The sequence below is a fragment of the Puma concolor genome, chromosome F2, assembly GCF_028749965.1.
Source record: "Puma concolor isolate L17-30 chromosome F2, mPumCon1.1.hap2, whole genome shotgun sequence".
NCBI lineage: Eukaryota > Metazoa > Chordata > Mammalia > Carnivora > Felidae > Puma > Puma concolor.
Genome location: NC_141684.1, coordinates 34,170,571 through 34,187,100, shown reverse-complemented (window position 1 = coordinate 34,187,100; position 16,530 = coordinate 34,170,571). Strand labels below are relative to the sequence as shown.

General features: G+C 33.6%; 1 protein-coding gene across 49 annotated transcripts in view; it reads left to right on the top strand.

Moving 5' to 3' along the window:
• RIMS2 (regulating synaptic membrane exocytosis 2) overlaps positions 1 to 16,530 on the top strand; it is a 614,335-nt gene that overhangs the window by 320,159 nt on the left and 277,646 nt on the right. For 25 of the 49 annotated variants that reach the window (XM_086695440.1, XM_086695435.1, XM_086695417.1 and 22 more), the window contains 3 exons: positions 3,449 to 3,561; positions 10,178 to 10,225; positions 13,876 to 14,006. In XM_086695440.1, the coding sequence (XP_086551566.1) occupies positions 3,449 to 3,561; positions 10,178 to 10,225; positions 13,876 to 14,006 (292 nt within the window). The remainder of the gene's footprint in view (positions 1 to 3,448; positions 3,562 to 10,177; positions 10,226 to 13,875; positions 14,007 to 16,530) is intronic. The other 24 variants (XM_086695424.1, XM_086695433.1, XM_086695420.1 and 21 more) reach the window with 1 other exon arrangement.

Sequence of the window (16,530 nt, the reverse complement as noted above, 5' to 3'; positions counted from 1 at the left end):
TACTTTTTTGGGGGGGGGGAGGTGCGGCGCACAGGTGAGTGAGGAGCAGAGAGAGAGCGAGAGAGAGAATGAATGCCACAAGGGGCGGAGAGAGAGAGAAGTGGAGCTCACCCAGGGTTCACGTTCACCCAAAGCAGGGCTCGAGCTCAGCTGAAGAGGGGCTCAAGCTGACGAACTGTGAGATCATGACCTGAGTCGAAGTCAGTCACTTAATGCCTGAGCCACCCAGGAGCCCTAAAATGTACTATTTTGTAAACTAACTCTCAGTAAGTGAGGGGAATATTTGGGGTAATCTAGTGAATAATATTCTAATTTATATTTTTAGAAATGGGATAGTAATTTCTGACTTAACATCAGGGTGGTGAAGGAACAAGAGACATATAAGTTTAAGTAATGTTAAATTCATAAACGCTTTTTATTACTTGTGTCTGAGTGCTATTTCAGATGTTAAACAAATGGATTTTTTCCAATGAACTGTTTCTTGATTGATTGAGAGTAGTGTAAGGGATATTGTAAAAGAAGAGAGGAATAGGCTTGCCATTTGAATAAGATGATCAGGATAGACCATACTGAGAAGGGAAGATTGGAGCAAAGATTTGAAAGAGTGGCTGGCTCTCTGGGGAAAATGCTTTTCAGGTATGGGGACTGGGTCATGCTATGGCTCTAAGGCAGGAGAGCCTAAGATGCATTTAGGAAAAAGAAGGAGGCCAGTGTTGCTGCACCAGAGTAAATGGGGGGGGAGGATGAAGGGTGAGGAGTAACGGCAGCCAAATTGCATAGACTTCATAAGCCTCCCTAAAGACGACTTTGTTCTGGGCTTTTGCTCTGAGGGCAATCAGTAGCTACATAAGTTGGTTTTGAGGAGAGATTTGTGTTTTAAAATCTGGCTACTATGTTGGAACTAGTTTAAATGAGTCAAGAGTGAAAGCAGAGAGGGCAGTGAAGGAACTATTTTAATCTTTAGTGTCTTATTTGGATACTTAGTCCATTGAAATCTTTAGTATCTTATTTGGTGACTTAGGCATTGGTGGTAGCAATGTAAGTGATGAGAAGTGATCGGATTCTACAATAATTAAGAATATACTATGAGTGCCACCTTGGTGGCTCAGTCGGTTAAGCGTCTGACTCTTGATTTTGGCTGAGGTGAGATCTCATGGTTCGTGAGACTGAGCCCCACATGGGGCTCTGCACTGACAGTGTGAAGCCTGCTTGGGATTCTCATTCTCCCTGTCTCTCTGCTATTGTTAGTTAAGTTTTGGGAGAGTCAAAAGTTATTGTGGATTTTTGACTGTGTAGGGGCTAGAGCCCCCAACCCAAGGTTAATAATTAATATAATGGTAATTATTATATATATGATATCATTATCGTTATCATCACTGCTCCCATTTTACTGGATGCCCAGGATTGTGCTTGATGTTGTGTCTACATTATCACACTTATTTCTTACAAAAGTCCTATGAAATATGTACAGTTCTTATTCACTTATGTAACATCACTCAGGTATTGTATGAGCAGGGTGGAACCTTTTATCTTATTATAGCTATTTAAAAAAGTCCCTAGTCTATAATTTTAAAATTGTTTCTGAGGAGATAGGGATCCTTTCTCAAATTAAATTAGAATCAATCCTTTATTCTTTAAATGTTGAAGAATAGGTTTCTCCAAGGCCCAATTATTAATCCTCTTAGTTCCTCAATAAATCCTTCTCTTCATAATAGTTTTAATTGCCATATGACTCTTAAATTTATATTATCAAAATGATCCATCATTATTCCTTTATCCTTGAATGTTTAAATAATATGTTAAGTGTCTTCCTCTTACTTGAAGCTTAACATTGTAGAAAACTGAGCTTACTTCTCACCATAAAGCCATCATTCTTTCCACTTCTAAATATTATATAAGGTATCACTGTTACTTCTGATGCCAAGACATAAAGTTTCCCCCTTTATTTTAGACTATACCCTTTTTAGGAGTGTGTTTTATCCACTCATGCCTCCAATTTGGCGGACACTTTACGGTTTGATTCCTAACACTAATATCTACTCGACATTTGGTCCCATCCCTACATCCAGTTACCTGCTTTACATCTCCCCTTGGATGTCTCAGAGGTATCGTGTTAGTTCTAATTAACTTCTCTACCCATTCCTTTTTTTTTTTTAATGTTTATTATCGAGAGACAGACAGACACAGAGCATGAGCAGGGGAGGGGCCGAGAGTTGGAGAGACACAGAATTGGAAGCAGGCTCCAGGCTCTGAGTTGTCAGCGCAGAGCCCGACGTGGGGTCGAACTCACAAACCGTGAGATCATGACCTGAGCTGAGGTCGGAGGCTTAACCGACTGAGCCACCCAGGCACCCCTCCACCCATTCCTTAAACACAGGACTTGTCCAGTGTTTTACATCCCAAGAAATATCAGCAGAGTCTTGTTCAGAGAACAAGACAGAGACATAAAGGATTTTCTTGATCTCCTGTCTAATTACAAGGCTTGAAATCTTCATGTTTTTCCCTTTATCTCTCATGTCTAATTCATTTCTGAGTCCTCTTTTGTTTATTTTGTGATATTGCTGAATTCTTTCTGCCCATTCCATCTTCACAACCTTTCCTATTATTATTTTACTGAATTCCACTTGTTTTGAGATGTTTTCCCTCTCTCTCAAATCAATTCACACTTCAAATAAGTGGTAAAGTCATCTTCTTCAAATCCAGTTAATGCCTCACTCAGAAGAGAATGAGGCAATAATGATTAATAGTCGATTAGTGCCAAAATGTGTAGCCCAGAACTCCAGGCACTTAATCCCCCCACTATTCCCTTAGCTCCATTTTTATTCACTTTCTGAATCGTTCCTTCCCCTCCATAGAAATAAATTCATATATATAACTTCTGAGTACCAAGGCTGTGCTTTCTCTGCTGTAATGTCTCTTGTTTCATAGACCCTCTCTTCTTTTCTGCCCATCTAATTTACTATATTCTTTTCCAGATATGGTTTTAAAGTGTCACTTCCTGGAAACACTTCATGATTAATATTCTAGTACTTATGTTTTTAGCATTACAAGTTTGCATCGCCTTCAAGTTGCTTTTTTGATTTAGGTTTTGATTTTTCCAGAGTTTCTATTTTTAGAAATTTCTTAATATGTTATGATAAGATACGAGTTTAGTATATACATAGCAAAGTAACTAAGTCCTGGCATAGAAGTCGGTCTTTACTATAACTGGCAGAGAAAATGTTTCACTCTTGGTCTTAAGAGAGTCGCTCAGCTGTACTTACACTTTCAAAACATAGCTGTAAGTTTATTTGGAATATTGTGGCTAAGAAAATGGTCTATATAATGATGTTTTGTGGACATTTTAAATAAATAAATACATAAATAATTTAAAAGATATGTGGTAAAGATTATTAAATGCTAATGAAGAGTCATCATTATTATTTCTTATGTATAATTGCCATTTCAGGTTCCAGCTCATTCGAATCTCAAAAAATGGATCGCCCTTCTATTTCCGTTACCTCTCCCATGAGTCCCGGCATGTTGAGGGATGTTCCACAGTACTTGTCTGGACAACTTTCAGTATGTAATCACTACATTAATTTCTCTTTTTGGAATACCAAGTATTGTTAACACTTTATGACGTTAGCATTTTGTAAACCAACTGCTTCTTAGACTATAATTTTGCTTTTAACCATCAACTTTCTCATTCTTAGTAATTTCAGTTAATTGAAATTTAAATTACTTAGCATAGTATTTCTTTATTAGAGTTTATTAGGTTTTCTGGAATTTGCAGTCAAATGCTCTACCACTGAGCTATACCCCCTAGGTTTTCTGGAATTTAACGAGAAAATTTGTGATGCTATCTAAAATCTTTTTTACCTTAGTAATTTTATTCTAAAATTCAAGGTTATGATTTTTGCTCACTGTCTTAAAATGACTATAACTTGTCCTAGACTTTTAAGAGAAATAAAATTGATGTGTTGTACAAAGATGGTATATTTAAGATGAAAGTAAATTTTATACATTCCCTACTTTTTGAATTTAAGGAAATTTGAATGTCATAGTAAAGCATTGGGGTATGAATATTGCTCTCAATATAATGGTACTTGAGATGCTTTGGTCAACAGACAAAACTAAATAGATGGTAAAATATTTAATAGATAACTGAGTATACTGTGTGACTACATAGTAAGTGATCCCTAATTTGAACATTTTATAATAAAAATGAAAAATTCAATAAGGCATTATCTGTCCATATTAGAAGAGCCTTGCAAACTTGAGCCTTCAATTATTATGAATTTCTTCAGTTGTCATTCTCTTTTTAAACTATTTAAAATATTAAAATATTGAAATTCATGTTGTTATAGTTTAGAAACATAATGTTGATGAATTAGTAAACTTGCATAAACTTGCAATTTTATCACTATTAAGAACTATTTAGGTTATCAAAATTCAGATACTGAATTTTGGATAAAAAAATGTTACAATTAAAAAATAAACTATTTTGGGGCTGGTGTTTTAAGAGCAATAGAAAAAGCTTCTTGTTTAATCAGCTTTGAATTTTCTCTTTTTGGGGGAGGGGAAGGGAGGTGTTTGATTTTTTTGGTGAAGAGTTTTTATTAATTAAAAGATATAGGAAGTATAAGCAGAATTAACAGATTTAAATTATTGAAATAGTTCTTAGACATGTCTGTTCTGGGACTATTTTGATCACAAAGGTGGCAATGACAGAAAAGTTACACAAGAAAGAAGTTGAGATACTTACCAGGAACTTGTAAATGTCTTACAAAAATGAATTTCTTCTCTTTATTATTTTTGTGTACTTTCTCTCATAAACAGAGTGAACCTTTTCATTTGAAGACAGTGGTCTTTTTTTTTTCAGTTTCCATCATAAGTAGCATCTTTCAACTTACTCTTTTACATATGTTGACAGCACAGATGTTGTCATTTGTAGTTACAAATATATGTGTACTTTCACCATTTTAGAAAGTGCTAATAGACATTAACCATTTCTTTTTAATTATTATGGATTCAGTGAAATAGTCCATCTTTAAATAATGCATAGTATGACTGGATGATGCCAGTACATAAATAAATGTGTGTGTGTGTGTGTGTGTGTGTGTGTGTGTGTGTGTGTGTGTGTGTAGTTGGCTTCAGTTGGTGGAAGAGGGAGCGGAAGTTAGACTTCATAGTAAGTAAGTATTGCTTTGTTACTGACTTTGAAATCCCAGGGCATATGGAAGTGGGGGGAAGATTAAGGAGTGTAGTGCAGGCATTTAGACAAATTTCAAATTGAGCTATTTTTCATCATGGTTCAAAATGAATATAGTAGAAAGGTAAGACTTAAATATTTTAGGGAAACATAAACTTAAAAGTTATACTTCTAAATATATAATTAATGATTTCAAGTCATAATATTTACATTTATAAATGCTGTTAGTTTCAAATCCATGTAATTATAATTTAAAATGTGTACATTTTATCATTTTCTTATGACTTGGAAGGGATATGGTCCAGTAAGATGGTGTTAATAAATACTATACATATTTATTGTGGAAAATCTAGAGTGCAGATAAATACATAAAAAATAAAATCACGTATAACCTGCCACTAAAGTGTAACATTCACATACATATAAATGTTTAAACAAAAGTAATAAATCTGTGTATAATATTTTGAAATCTGCTTTTTTACTGAGTAATATATTGTGCACATTTTTCTTTAAAACTTTTTTCTTTCAAAATTTCTCTTAAAATTATTTTAATAGCTAATATACCATTTTAACTTAATTCTCTATAATGGGACATCTTGCTTGTTCTTAATTTATATTACTATAAACAATGATACCATGGAAATCCTTCAGTATAACTCTTACGTATTCTGTTAGGTCGAACAAAACATTCTTTTGTCAGGATAACTTTTCAGAAGTAAAATTACAGGAAGAGAAGGAAAGAGAAAAAGATTTGAGATTCTTGAAATCTGTTGCCACATTTTCCTCAAAAATGTTTGTATTAAATTAATCTTCAATCATTGACTCAAGAAATATATGTTAAGCTCTGGCCCTGGGTCAACCTTAATCCCAGTTGCTGGGAATATAACCGTGAACAATCCGATAGACACAGATTTCATCTTCATGAAACTTAATTTTATTTTCATTCTTTGCATGCAGGAAACATAAGCAAGATATCCTTCTGGATATAGTGTTTCCCTTTATATTTAACCCTATTCCTGCCAACTGGAGACCATTTTGGTTTTCTCTAATGATGTAGAGTTTAGGTGTTATATATCAACTTTTGGGAAAATTCCTAGGAAGTCGCAAGGCAACATTACAATCCCTATATCCTTCTATTTATTTTACCTTTGGACATTTTTATTCTGGTGAGTTTTTACCTATGCCCATAGCTCACAATTTTATGGCATTGCTAATTCTGGAGAACAAAGAAAATTTGTATGGTATATAAGCTGACCTCCTAATGTATCAGGTCAGTTCGTGGACTGATATTTTCTCAAGTAGAAATATACATATAATTTAAATTGTTGTTTAAACTTTCATTTCAAGACTGTTGATATTTTTAAAACTTTATGCAGTTTATTTCCTCTCTATGCTTGAATTCTGCTGTTGCTGGTTATTATTCTAGGGCATAAGTTATGAAAGTGCCATAAATGTATTTGGTGAGAAAATCATTTTGAGTTCAGGTTTATGACACCTGGACTGTATGTTAGCCTTGGCTGTGTCAAAACTCTCTTCTTTTGATTCTTTTTAAAACTTATGTTCTTCCACAGTTTAATAGTTTGCTTCTTTAGGGGATTACTTTTGTAGTTCTTTCAATTCTTTAAAATTAATAATTTAAATGATTAAATCAACCATTTAAAGTTAAATTAAAAATCAATAATTTAAATTAGTTGGCTACTTTTTGAAACAGTGTTAAGATAAAATATAGCCTTTGACTCTTTTTAAAAGTGAGAAGCTTAAAATTCTTTCTTTCTATAAGAACACATTGATTCTTACTGATAATAATTTTATTTTACTTCTGGGTCTGTGGTTGCTTTATGTCTACAATGTTTCCCTAAGTTACTTTGTTTTAATATTTTTCTGACTCCATTTTTAGTGATGGGTTTGTAAATATTGTCCATATCCATTTTGTATGCCCATTTAAATGGAGTAAGTAACTGAAGAATAGGTATGTATCTTTCAATATCCTTAGAAACTCTACAGCCTTTTAAAAACTTCCTGTAAATGCTGGGGCGCCTGGGTGGCTCAGTCGGTTAAGCGTCCGACTTCAGCTCAGGTCACGATCTCACGGTCCGTGAGTTCGAGCCCCGCGTCGGGCTCTGGGCTGACGGCTCGGAGCCTGGAGCCTGCTTCCGATTCTGTGTCTCCCTCTCTCTCTGCCCCTCCCCCGTTCATGCTCTGTCTCTCTCTGTCCCAAAAATAAATAAACGTTAAAAAAAAAAAATACTATTAAAAAAAAAAAACTTCCTGTAAATGAAGGTTTATTCCCTTGAGCTTTTATGTTTTATACCTCATCATCACAACCTTGTTATTCCAGAAGCATTGCATAAAAGGAATGCCCTAAAGATAGTGCAGTGTATGATACAAAGTGACATTAAAAATGCAAAGGGGCACCTAGGTGGCTCAGTCGGTTAAGTGTCCCACTTCGACTCAGGTCATGATCTTGCGGTTCATGAGTTTGAGCCCCGCATCTGTGCTGACAGCTCAGAGCCTGGAGCCTTCTTTGGATTCTGTGTCTCCCTCTCTCTCTGCCCCTCCCCCACTCACGCTGTCTGTCTGTCTCTCTCTCTCTCTCTCTCGGGAATAAACAAACATGAAAAAAATGCAAAATAGTGTACAAATTCAATTCTTCATTTGTATGAGGCTGAGTTGTCACAGGTTTCATCAGATATTTCCTGTAAAATAAATGAATCAATATGAATCGCAAATTGCAATGCAATACGTAAGAGTTCACCATTCATGTATGAAATATCCAGAATCTATTGAGACAGAAGGCAACTTAGTAGTTGCCAGGAGTTGGGGCATTAGAGGAATGGGAGTTGATTACATTACTTCATAGGTACAAACAGGTACATAGGGTATTCTGGGGTGATGACAAATTTTCAAACTATAAGAAAGTGGTAGTTACATAGTATTGTGAATGTACTAAATGCCATTAAATTGTATACCTTAGGATGGTTACTTTTATTATATGTGAATTTCATCTCAATTAAAAACACTAGCAAAACAGAAATATGTTTTTTCCAGCCAAGTTTAATGTGTAAACTTATAGGTAAAGATTAAGTTTAAATTGCCCTAGATTGTAGACAACTGATTTCAGAAACCTGTGAATTGCTTACTTGAGATCATATTAGGAGATGGAAATTGTTTGCCGTAAAGGATGAATTTATTTTGAAGTGCTGTTCATTTCAAATTAAGCTTTTTTAGTTTATGAAGTAAAACTTACCTGCGCAAATCTTCCATTACCTGTTGCTTTGGGTCTAAAACAGGTAGAACAGGTGAGAGGAGAAGGAAAATAAAATCTACTTCCAAATAGAGTATATTGTTAGTTCCTTTGTTCAGCTGGCCTTGTTAATCTCTATGCGTTTCATCCATCCTTGGCCCATTTGTTAGAGAAGTATTCACCTAGGATCATGCAGACAGATATCAGTAACATACTCCATATCTAAAGATTTCTTTCTTCCTTTGGAAATGTCTCCACACAAAAGGAAGAGTGCTTAGATTTGAGACTGCCTTGGTTTTTGGAGAGAGAGAAAGATGACTCATGATTGATGTCTGCTTTTAAGATCTGCTTTCCTTTGGGTTTTAGATTTATGTCTTAAATAGTGTCTATCTGGTGACAATCAAATTAGGCAACAGTCCTCCTAGTACTTATTATCTGTTTCCTTATAGCAATGGAAAGGTCTGGAGCCTTTATTGATAACTCTTTGAATTAGACAGGAGAATGGGAAATGTGAGGAATGGAATGGAATCTTAGGGAAGGAAGAAGAATTGAATGCCTTGAAATCCCTTCCCAAACCCTGATATATGCTTCTGATTTTGTTCCTATTTAGTTGTTAGCATGCCTTACTAAAGGCACAAAATTCTGATTATTGTGATGTCTTTTGGTAACTGTTTCCAAATGAAAACAGGATAAGCCAAAAGAGAAAGAAAATTTGATTTTATTATAAGAATTTGAAACAATGATTTAATCAGAACTGGGCTTTTTTTCCCTCCTCTCCTTCCCTTCCCTTCCCTTCCCTTCCCTTCCCTTCCCTTCCCTTCCCTTCCCTTCCCTTCCCTTCCTTGTTTTCTTTTTTAGAACCAGGCTTTATTTTTTTTTACCTTTACACTATCTTACTTTTTGTTTGAGTATGGGCAAGTATATCCAGCCTTTCTCTATGTCTCCTTATTTCAAATTGGAGATAATAGCACCTACCTTCTAGTTTTGTTGGAGACAATGAACTTGCAATAACCTGCCAGTAGAGGCTTGGAAAAATATAAAGAATTGTATAAATAAAAAGAATTGAGGTATTATCATTAATAAGTGTGATTAGCAATAAACAGTATTACCTTGTATAGTATGTAATAAATGTTTAAAAATGGTGTTTAAATACTAGAACCTGGTATAAATTCTTAAGGTGTGAATCAACTAGTTAGTACAGTGTGTTCCACATGCTTTTATCTTACTGTGTTTATTCTTTTAAGAAATGCTGGAGCCAACTTGGCTAATGTTTTTAAAATTTTTGTTAGATGTGTTTTAGAGAAGTCACACGATTACTTCTACAGATGACTTTTCACTAATAATAATTCTATGGTGCATTTTTATGTAACTTCTTGGACTGATTTTTTTCTATGTAGAGCGTTTAAGGGTAAAACCTGAAATTTCTTGACTCCTGGATTATGTTTACACTCATTCTTTCAGAATATACAAGCCCAAAAATGTTATTTTACATTTGCTCTTAATTCCTATTGTGTTGATTACATTTAAACATCTGATTTTGTATAGTTTTTATATATCTTAGCATTTTGGCAAAATTAACTTGTTACATTGAAGTCCTTAATTCAGATATGTATTGTTATGGAAAAATAATATTTAAGGGATAGTTTTATGTGTTTGTTTTTACTTTTGGTCTTTTAGTCCCAGCGTGTTGTCCTTTTTGGTTTTGTTTTATTGCTTTTTTCTTTAATTTTGCTTACCAGAGCCAAAGCCTTAGTAGAAGAACAACGCCTTTTGTTCCTAGGGTTCAGGTAAAGGCCCTGTCTGCCTGATAGAAACGAAAGTTGTGTTTTAACCCTTATTTGTATGTTTTTGGAAAATGCGTAGTAGGAAACTTGTTTTGGTATGTTGCTCCAAACCATATTATTGACTTTCAAATCATTTTATAAGCCAGCTTGTAAAATTTCTGCATGGAGATGAAAATACAATTAAAATTTAAAGAGACAATCTCTGTTAGTGATTTTATATGATCCACTGAATGCTAAAACTTGATAGGTTTCAGACTGCACTTGTGTATAGAATATTGACAAAACTAGCTAATTTTATACTGCTGATATTTTTTTTTATTGCACTAAGTTTTCTGTCTCTTTAAATCATTCATTTTATCACTTAACATCTTTCTCTTGCATTTTCCAAGCAACAAATCCTTGAGGAGATTGGCAAATAAATTTGTACCTTATCTAAAATATGAATTTTATCCATTTAATATATAAGGTTCAAGTTTGAAAAGTGTGTTATTGTGAAAGAACAAAATGATTATCTAAATAAAATGTGTTGGGTTTATGTTGTTCACATTTTGTAATTGAAATGGGATTTAATTTTACTGTAACACTTGGTACAAGTTGTTTGCCTCTTTTCATTAGGAAACCCTTACATGGTAAAATAATGACAATATAGTTGTTTTTTTTAAGTAGTATTATGCTTTCCTTGCTTTGCTGCATGTTTTTTTTGTTGTTGTTGGTTTTGAATAATACTAATTTAGTTTAAATTTGAAAAATTACAGTTGTTCTACTTAATATTATATAGTGTTAAATATTTACTTGTGCTGTTCAGGTTCTCCTTAGGACATTTAAAAATGGGTACATGGTAAAGCTGGAATGATTATTATATGCAAACAATTAAAAAGATGCTCCAAGATTTTTATTAATGAGATAGAGGTAAAATCAGAAGTATGTCATCTAGAACTGTGGAAATCCACTTACTATATTTTGGGGGAATCAACAGATATATTTTCACCTATCATTTGAAAAGCACAGATAAGAAATTTAGGAATGTGATAAAATAATCTAGCTAATAAAATAATTGTTTTGCTAATGTGAACTGGATATCTATTAAAAACTTCAATGCAAGTCCTGTAATATAAAATGAAAATTAGGGCTATCGATCAAACGCCTAGTTTAAAACAGTTTATTAAAAGTTGTAATTTTGACTAAAAAACCCATAAAATTAAAATGTACTATATTAACATTTATATATCTGGAAAGTATAATTTTATAAATTTTATAAAATGTATATATGGAGGCCATATGCCTAGTATCTGCTTGTATGAAAAATGAATATTACAAATGATAATTTTAGTTTTCTGTGGCATAGGAAAATCTAAAAAGAATACTGCTTATCAAGCATTTGAAGTTATGTATCTCAAATGTTCGTCTCTAATGAGTTTAGAGGAGCAAAAATATCACCTGTGAAGATGGCAAATGCTTAGTCTCATCCGTCAGAAACAATTTACAGAAATCAGTAACTTGCTCCAATAATTATGAGCTTAGTCTAATAATTATTATTATTGTTTCTTTGTTTCTAAATGTACAGTTTACCAGAAAAAGGTTTTCTTTCTTTTTTTTTTTTTTTAGCCTTTCAGAATCTTTTTTTCTTTGAAGTGCCTAATAATCATATCATGATCCTCAGAGAAGTGTTTTTAATTGTCCTGGAAATATAAAGCCATAAGCTTTTTGATTGCTATAGAAAATAGAGAATATCAGAAATTAATGGGGTTTTTGGTCACACATTTTAGAAGAACCATGATGCACTCTGACAACATCTCTCTTTCATCTCATATAAAGACACTCTTGTATTTCTTACTTTTTTTCTTGTTGTTTTCCCTTCATGTCTTTTGCCAGAACAATGGTTTCTTTTTTTTTTTCCACTTACCCTCACCCGTATCTATGTTCTAATGTTGTTACACAAGCAAATATTTGTACTTTTTTCTATTCGCATGTTGAAGAGGTTTTTTTTTTTTCTTTCAGGGTGTTAATTCCCTAGGGTGTTAATAAAGTTTGGTTCTCAAACTTTAATGCCCATGAGAATCACCAGGAGGACTTGTTGAAATTTGTCAAAAAAACAAACAAACAAAAACCTGGGCCCCGTCCTGATTCAGTAGGTGAGGGGTGGGCCACAGGAATTTGTAACTTTTCAACAAATAAGCCAGATAACACAGATGTAAGGTTAGTGAACCACCCTTTAAGAAACACTTTTCTAGAGACTGTACTTTGCAGCTCTATTAAGAAAACTTTGTTACACGACAGCATGGTAAAACCTGCATTTTAAATATGAAGGCTTAATATAACATAAAGGGTATTAATTATTTTTTTAAAAATTAAATATTTCTTGCTGTTATTAAGAAGGCTAATTCCATTTGACAGAAGAGCGTGATAAATAATTTTATATACTCTTCTGGGCCATTAGTCCTCTTCTTTGGACTCAAAAGTCTCGTTCAGCCTCTCGTTCTCTGAGATATGAAGTGAGAGACTCAACAGAGCCATGTTAGAATTAGAACCAAATACCAATATATCATATATACATATATATATATATTTAGGTGATTTTTATGCATGTGTATATATGTTGTATATTTATTTGTATATCTCAGAGCCTGGTCCAGACCTGACTGTCCATTTCAGGAGAAGAGGGAATGACGGACATGAGATGTATATTAACATTTTTTTTTTAACTGCTGCAAATATTAAACTTCAAAATTAAAGGAAAAATTAAACTATTAAACAGTATATAATTTTATTCCCAACTTTCAGATTTTGGATTCAATTTCAAGATAATGGCCAGAGCAGTGATGAGTTCCGAACCAAAACGTGGATTAGAGCCAAGTTATACATCCTGACAGGGTAGAATTAGCTAGCTAGGTGTGGGAGTGTGAGGTATGTGTGTGGGAGGTGACAATTGTTAAATCAAATGAATTTAGCAGCTGGATGTGAAGTTCCAATTCCTAATTATGTCAGAGAAGTTACTCCCATCTTCTCATCTCGAATGGTAAAATAATACCCTTTTATTCTAAGGATGTAATATATCTTCTCCTCTAATGAAAAAGGGACTCGATGTCTGTGTAAGAAAAACCTATAAAGATGAATTTATTATGGCTTTAAATACAAAATCAAGGAGTCTATGGACTAAAGCCACTGGTAATTCTACCTTGCTTGTAATCTTTAAAATGTCTTTTCAAATGAAATGTTTTGTCTTTTAAAACATTTGCTTAAAAATTCCCTACGAATGCCATATAAATGAGGTATCTCTTCAGTTCACTTGAGCATTTATTCTAAACTCATTATTTTAGGGGAACTAAAGTATGATTCTTACATAAAGATAGGCAAACACAGTCATTGTATGTGAAGTTCTTAGGGTAATTATCATGCACATGTTAATAAGCAATCACATTAGGATAACAAAAAGCTCAAGTGATTTATCAATCCACCCAAAATAATCTGAATTATTGCCTCTGTTCATTGAAGTTATTATAGCATATCCTTTTATTTTAACTAAGTGCAATTTATGAAGTAAAACTTATTCTGTGCTCATATTAGTGTAAGAGAATGGGGAAAGATTGGGAATGTAAGCATTATGTTATGGTAGTAAAAGTTTGAGCTGATAAATGAATATTTTTGCTTTTCAGATAAAACTATGGTTTGACAAGGTTGGTCACCAATTAATAGTTACAATTTTGGGAGCAAAGGATCTCCCTTCCAGGGAAGATGGGAGGCCAAGGAATCCTTATGTTAAAATTTACTTTCTTCCAGACAGAAGGTAGGGATATGAAACAAAAATAAATGTTCTTGAAAATAAATAAGAAATGTTAATAACAGTGGGTGTTTCAATTCTGTCTCATTTATTTTTATGTATCATGCAACTCAGATATTTATGAAATTTAACCTAAACATAATGATTCATATATTCATATGATTCATGATTCTTCAAAATAGTGACAGTAAGTGCTTTGAGATTGTTTTAAAACTGACGTCAAATGTTATGGATGATTTCATTGAAGATTTATTTTAGGTTATATGGATTCTTAAATGATGCGTATTTTCATTTATCAAAATCATTAACAATTATTATGCTTTTGAAAACCAAATGCATTTTTAACACAGTCTACAGAAGCAAAAAGCTGGAAATGATACTAAAAGGTACTCATCATGTTCCTTTACACCTTCTACCTCCTCATTCTAAGATATTATTTCTTTATGTAATGTAAAATGAGGGAATATGCTTTATATTTCATCACCCCATATCATCACGCCATGCCTCTGGTCCTGGAATCAACTTCTTCAAGCAGCATTTGCTTTGTGTCCTTACTAACTAGCACAAATGATGTTGCTCTGCCCTAATTTGAACAGAGAAATTAGGATTAGAGGAATAGGTTTTCAAAAATTATCTAATCCCCTTTTAATTTCAGGTACATAAAAAATAAAAGAGATTATTCAGTGGACGTCATGTAAAAAGAAAGAATTAATGACACCAATTATCATTTCCCCAGCTATTGAGCATCCTGGCTTCCAGGACAGAGTGTTCTCAAAGGCTGGTCATTTCTTCCCACGTTGGAAGTGGCTAGGCACACATGTGATCTTCAACACGTTTACACACTTTTGGCCCCTCATTTACTTAGTTCAAGCGGAAAGTCATCAAACTTGAATGCCAAAGTATCATCTGAAGAACGACCTCAACCAAGAAAAGGATAAAAATATGGAAGTAGACAATTAACATAGGCCTTGCATTTTGTTTGATACATATTTTGAAGTGAAATTTGTGAAGAAGATTCATGAGAAAGTCCGTCAAGGTGCCATTGTGTCTAAGGTTATTAAAACTGCCATATAATTTGATCTTACCAAATTTTCATGAAGAAAGTTGTTTTCTCACAACTTAGGTTGCCTTTTGGATAGCGATATACCATGAACTGCAAGGGAAGAAGATATTCACAACTGGAGCTTTTAAATCCAGTTTAAACTTCAGTTGGTTGACTCGATATGTCACAGCCCTATTACCCTGCCATCCTGGAGGCCAAATCACTTGGCTTCTTAGAGCAGCATGATTTACTAGTCTAAACATTCTTAGAATGCCCTGATAAAAACCCACAAGAATTGCTACTATTCCCATCTATGTTTTTATGCATATACATAACCTAAGTTTCTGCTTACTCAAACCTTTGAAAAAAAACACTTACTTTGGAAGATGATAAAAGACTTTCAAATTATGGAATTTATTTCTTTTTTGTTAATTGAAAAAAAAATTTACATTTATTTATTTTTGAGAAACAGAGTGAGAGAAAGCATGAGCAGGGGAGGGGCAGAGAGAGAAGGAGACACAGAATCTGAAGCAGGCTCCAGCACAGAGCCTGATGCGGGGCTCGAACCCACGAACTGTGAGATCATGACCTAAGCCGAAGTCAGATGCTCAACTGATTGAGCCACCCAGGCGCCCCGGAATTTATTTCTTGATTGACCATTTTTGTTTTGTTTATTTTATTTTACATACTCTCCTCCCTACTTTCTGGGCAGATAGATCTAAGGAAAGGAAAGTCTGCTTCACCAATCATTTATATTTTAGATGTAGTGTTTTTATTTTTTCTCGGCATCAGAGAATGGGGGAAATAGGTAAATATTTCATCCTCAAATTGTTTCTCAGCTGTTTCCTTGTCAATTATCAAAAATTTGAAAAATAGTTTAGTAAGTTTGTTGCTTACTTTATTGATTGAGAGAGTTGTATCAGGGTTTTATCTTTAAAGAGAAGAGAATTCTTTGGTTAACTCAGAAACAGCTATATTATCATCTTTTTCCCTTTTTTTTGCTGCTGATACAAGTTTTTACACATGAATAACTGACTATTTATGCTTTTGGTATGAATTATTTCATTTTTCTTGGCAATTTTTCGAGGAGAAAGGCTATTTGAATAAGTGAACATAGAAAATAATTGATGCCTTTTTGTTGATACGAATTCCTGGAGGGGCAAGTGAGGCTGCACAGAAGAGATGTCGTCTGAAATGCCACTATGTCAGTTGATTTATTCAAAACGTTATTTTCTAAGTTATGACCTACTCTAAAAAATACCCGAGTGTGCTTTACACTCTTTTACATCTTGAAGTAACATTGGTTTTCAGTCAAAATATATTTTTTTCGTTTTGAGTAAACACATCAAGTCTTTGCATGCTGTTCGTGGTATAAAGTAAATGGAAACCCAAAGTGCTGGTAACATGAAAATAAATAGGAAAGGCTTTAGGTTGGATTTTATTTAAAAAAAAAAAATAGTTTGCATTCTCAACAATTTAATGATACTG